The sequence below is a fragment of the Echinops telfairi genome, unplaced genomic scaffold (assembly GCF_000313985.2).
Source record: "Echinops telfairi isolate 266 unplaced genomic scaffold, ASM31398v2 ScPeMD7_60;HRSCAF=208, whole genome shotgun sequence".
NCBI classification, from domain to species: Eukaryota; Metazoa; Chordata; class Mammalia; order Afrosoricida; family Tenrecidae; genus Echinops; species Echinops telfairi.
The window spans coordinates 7,611,532-7,617,074 of record NW_022103958.1 but is presented as its reverse complement, the minus strand read 5'-3'; the positions used below and the strand labels follow the sequence as shown (position 1 = coordinate 7,617,074).

The 5,543-nt window shown below is 40.2% G+C and overlaps 1 protein-coding gene across 1 annotated transcript in view; it reads left to right on the top strand.

Annotated features, from left to right (window-relative positions):
* Positions 1–5,543, top strand: part of HSD17B12 (hydroxysteroid 17-beta dehydrogenase 12) — a 181,971-nt gene that overhangs the window by 58,196 nt on the left and 118,232 nt on the right. Inside the window, exon 2 of the mRNA XM_004708312.2 lies at positions 5,331–5,377. Within this exon, the coding sequence (XP_004708369.1) occupies positions 5,331–5,377 (47 nt within the window). The remainder of the gene's footprint in view (positions 1–5,330; positions 5,378–5,543) is intronic.

Sequence of the window (5,543 nt, the reverse complement as noted above, 5' to 3'; positions counted from 1 at the left end):
CGCCTTTAAAGAAATTACCAAGAACAAGCAGCATTTCCAATTTGAATGACTTGGGAACTGGTCTTTTCTTCATGTCAACTCCCTCTCCCTACCCAGATATTGAATGATACTATATTGAAATATTTTCCCTTTGTGGTTCTTGACTAATTGGGCATTCCACCATACCCCTGCTGATGGCCTCTATGGTCAATGGCAAGCAGCGTATTTTAAGATGGCCAGGTAACAAGATTCCTGCCTCTTCTCTTGGAAACCCCCTAAAATGAGAACAGGAAACCGAAAGCTCCATTTTGATGAGATAGGGAACTTCTATCATCCCCAAGCCAAAAAAAAAAAAAAATCAAACCCATTGCTGTGGCATCAATGCTGACTCTTAGCAACTCTATAGGACAGTAAAACGGCCTCATAGGGTTTTGTGGAAACTTTATGGAATCTATAATTTCTATGGAAGCGGAATGCCATCCCTTTTTCTCGGGAAGCAGCTGGTAGTTTTGAAGTGCTGGCATTGTAGTTAGCTTGTAATCCACTAGGCCACCAGAATACCTTTGCCAGCTTTGCCTCTTCCAAGCCTCCTCCTCCACAGAGGAATAATCCTTAACTTATATTTGGTAGGAGGCCCGGTGGCTTAGTGGCTATGCATTGGGCTGCAGTTCGAAACTACCAGTAGTTTCTTGGAAGAAAGCGGGACTTTCTACTCCTGTAAACAGTTGCAGTCAGGGAAACTTAGAGAGGGGCAGTTTCTACCCTATCCTATAGGATCGCTGTTGGTTGGCATTCACTCGGTGGCAATGAGAGTGAGCATACCATTAGTCAACCTTAGCCCTTACATTTATATTTTCTACTAACAAATTGATACTAAATGCTTGCTCTGGGTGGGGGTGGGGGGCGGTTTTTACATTTCACCTTTTTTTTTTTGGCCTATCACCCGGTCTTTGACTTCTAGTGAAGTCTCTAAGGAAAATCTGATTGAGTTGATACATACTTTATTTAATGTCTCTCTGTTGGTCCTTAGAAGCCCTGGTGGTACAGTGCTTAAGTACTTATCTGCAAACCCAAACGCCAGCAGCTGAAACCTAGCAGCAGCTGCCCAGGAGAAGTGGCAGTCTGGACGACAGCGCTGGAAACCCCAGTGGGAAGTCCTGCTCTGTCCTGCAGCGTTGCTATGAGTCAGAATCAGCTGCACCGTGGAGCCGGGGGGACTGATTCACGAGTTGTGACAAACGTGTCAAACTAATGTCAAGTCAGTAGTAATAGGAGAAAATAGGATTGGAGTAAATTGTGAAATATCTTCACTTTTTTTTAAACTCTAAAACTATTCTAAAATGAAATAAGAGCCCTCCCACCCCAAGCTTACAAAAGTTTGTCAGTGTGCAGCCTTTCCTGGGACGCTGTTGTTGGGTGTACTTCAGCATAATGAAGGGAGTGGCTCAACATGTACAAACCCAGGTCTCCCGCCCAGGAGAGAGGCCCGGGACTTCTCTACATGATTTCCCAGCCCGGTAGGCAGCATGTCAGCTGGTTAACCCTTCCAAGTTGGAGAAGGATGAAAATGGGAAAGCTTTCGGAAGGGGAAAAAAACCAAGCAGAACAAAGCAAAACAAAAGGAATTGTTTGATAGAGTTGATTGGATGGGAATTGTACTGAGAGGCTGTTAGATAAGGGAAGATACAAAAAGAAAACCATGCATATGGAAGAACAAGATCATTTTCACTCCCCAAAAGAGAAAAAGTAATAGACCAGTAAAATAAACCCGCAGACTCATTGCCATCGAGTCGATTCCAACTCCGAGCAACCACTGTGAGTTTCCGAGACTGCAACTCTTTATGGGAGCAGAAAGCCTCATCTTTCTCCCATGGAGTGGCTGGTGGTTTTGAACTGCAGACCTTGTAGTTAGCAGCCCAAGGAGTAACCACCACACCACCAGGGCTCCTGGACCAGTAAAGGAAGTAATAATTACACGATTTCATTTGAATCTATAGTGAATAATATCTTTATATAATTTTATAATATTTAAAAATAAAATATATCATGTTTTTACATATCCAGAATATTGACACACTGTAGTCTTCATATGTGAAACAGTAGATCAGGACTACACTATGGAGTTCAGATCTCTGCTCTCAAAAACTACCCAGCAGGTAACAGGTTACAGGCCCTATCAAGAAACATTAAAATCCTCAAGTTAACAATGGTTCTTAAAAATAAAACCCAAATGAGGAAATCTCCTGAATTAACTTTAGAAGATGCCAGGGAACCAATTTGTTTTGAAAACTGGTCTGTAACTGTTTCATAACACATAGCACATAGAAGCGTCACATACATTTCCCACCTTCGGTTTCTTGGGAGGCTATTTTTCCCACTTTCCGCACTTGCTGTTGTAGGGCAGGGCCTTGCGTACCTGTGTGAATCAGAAGGAAGCTTATCAGGGACATACAGACTGCTGTATTGAGAGCTTCTTGTCTGAGATGGTACATCCTGGAAGAGTGGTTTTGTGTAAAACTTTTGTCACCTTGGGCCTCCTCGCAGTAAGACAGGCTTGTAAGTAAGTATATCTCTTGTTTTCTCTGTGTTGGGGACGTGCAGGGCTCAGGAGCAGGTAATATTCCATAAAGATTCAAGTGAATGCTGTTTCATGCCTCATCCTACTTAAACCACCACTAGAGCCCTTTGAGGCATATACCCCCACATAATATGTACCAACACGCTTCATACCTCATAAGTTTTAAAGCACTCCATGATTTAACATGCATTCCACTAGTGAAGAAGACATTGAATCTACAAAATCTTAGAAAGAAAAAATAATTTGCTAGTAAAAGGAAGAAAGGGGGAAATATTAAGCATTTTATCTTGAGTTCCTATGTAAGCTATATATTTCATGATAACTAAAGAACTGAGGAAATATTCCAGCTAAATAAACAAAATCATGCAATTCAAATATCACCATTTTGTAGCCCCTGATGAAATCTAGGCAGTGCCCATACGTAAGTGCTAACATGGCAGCAAGGGAGATAATTGGACATCATGTACTTGCTGATGTAAGTCTGTATTATTTATGAAATACTGAATTTGATTAAGCCTCTCCAATAAAAAAAAAGAAACACTGATGGGGCTGGCAGAGGAGAATTGGACCTCTGGCGACAAGTTTGATGGTTCAAACCCACCAGCTGTCCTGCAGGTCAAAGACGAGACTATGATCTTCTCTAAAGATTGACAGGCCTCCGAACCCTGTAGAGCCACTGTGAGTTGCCGTCAACTTGATGGCAGTGGGTTTGGGTTGGGCTGTTTCCAAGAGCTGTGGGACAGGACCTTCAGGTAGTCAGCAAATGTCCGGCTGGCAAAGTAAAACTATGAGCCAGTATCGTCAGCAAGAACGTGGCGTGTGACCCTCTGCTAGTTTTTACTATTTTCTGTTTTCTTTATGATTGAGGTTTTAAAAAATGTTTCACTTTGTTATTGCTTGTTTTTTTAAAATTAATTAATTTGTACACGAAATCCAGGGTAGGTAATTTGTAGAGATATAACCGGATGAGTGGTTCCTTGGGGCTATGTCAGGCGACATTGGGTAGACATGGAGAGCTAATCAGGATGAGTACAAAAAGGAAGACGGTGGTCTAGAACTGTTTGTGGTGATGATTGTACAACTCCTTTTGATGTGATTGAACTATTGAATTGCATGATATGTGAATTGTATGCCAATAAAACTATTGCAGAAAACCTATACTGTACTCTGTGTGCGTGGAGTAATTCAGGAAGTTAATATTATTGATCAGCTATTTGGTATTGAGGCATTATTCACATTTTCAGGAGTATGCTAATGTATTGTGGCTTTTTAAAATAATGGATACATAATGGACTGTTTATCAATGAAGTGATAGATTTGGAATTCATTTGAGACTAATATGAGGTGGATTAACCTCAGATTGATGATCTGTGAAACTGGGTTATAGGATTATGAGAGTTTCTTACAGTGTTCTTTTTACCAAAGGCCCTTTTCCTAATAAAAAGAAAGTTTTAAAGATTTCTGAAAATATGAAGGCTGAGCAAGGAACATGATGAAAGTCTATGAACTTAGGAAAAGTATGACTAAGGAAAAGGTAGCCATGCTTGCCACATCTCTGAAGAGAAACCAAGAGCTAGCTTGTGTAATGTGAAATAAATGGTTTGAGGGTGAATAAAAAACAAGCATTTTACCATAATTTCTTTTTCATATCTGTAAGTATATTGAAAAATCTCAGAGAAGTTTGGGGCATCCCTCATATTTTGTAATATGCAACTATACTTTTAATATATATCAAATAAAATTCCAGTATTCGAGAGATAAAATACCCCGTTGCCCAGCCCTTTGTAATTTCCAAATGTTTCTGCTACATAAGATTTTTGTTTAATTTATAAGAGAAATAATGCATTTCCATAGAAGAATTAGATCTTCAGTTTCTTAATTTTTTTATCCTTTTTAATCCTTTTAATATGTGTTTTATTAAGGTGTAAGGGATAGCATGTATGCTAAGTTTGCATATCGACCAATTTTTAACTACTGTCCCTATAGCTCGGGGATTTTTACACACACACACACACACACACACACACACACACACACACACACACACAGTTAACCGCCATCCAAAACCATGGTTAGCATTTTTCCTGCATCCGAAAAGGCTCTGGTCCCCTTTCCTGTCATCTCTCTCGCCACTCACTGGTAACCAGTATTCTGATGTCTGCCCCCACAGGTTTCTTGGACCTTTTCTTGGACTTCCTAAATGGAACCAACAGTCCTCAGCATAATGCCTGAGAGATTCATCCAGGTTTTGTACAGATCAGTAGTTTATTGTTGTTTGTTGCTGTTCAGTATCCTACCGGATGAATATACTTCAGATTACTACTGTGCCTGTAGATTGACATTTTGGCATGTTTGGCTACTATGAATACATGTTCCAAGGGCATTCTTTTGGTGGACAAAATGCATTCATATTGCTTGGAACTTGTTTGGTCAAATGGTAGACAGAGGTTTTATTCTAGACATGCTGTTAAACATGCTGTTTTCGAGGTGATTGTGTCGATTTGTGGTGGTGCCAGCAAGGTCTGAGAGTTCCAGTTGCTCCCCTTGCCAGTATTTGGTATTGCAGTCTTTTACATTTGAGCAATTCTGCAGTGTCCACCTTTAAGCTTGAACCACTGATACGGCTTCAGGTTTCTATCACTGTGTTACAAAATATCATCCTTCACAATGTCACAAAATAGCGTCCTCTTGTGTAAGATCACTGGTTCCTGAGATGATGGCACCATTGTGGATCGTAAACTAAACTGTCCCTTTTTGTTTGTTTTTTCCTTAGTTGTCACAGGGAGCACTGATGGGATCGGAAAGTCATATGCAGAAGAGGTAGGTCATTTTCAAGATCTTTGTTTTGGGTATATAAATGGAATGAAACTTTTTTATCGTTTTATTACGGGCTCATGCAACTCTTATCACAATCTATACATACATCAATTGTGTAAAGCACATTTGTACATTCATTGCCCTCATCATTCTCAAAACATTTACTCTC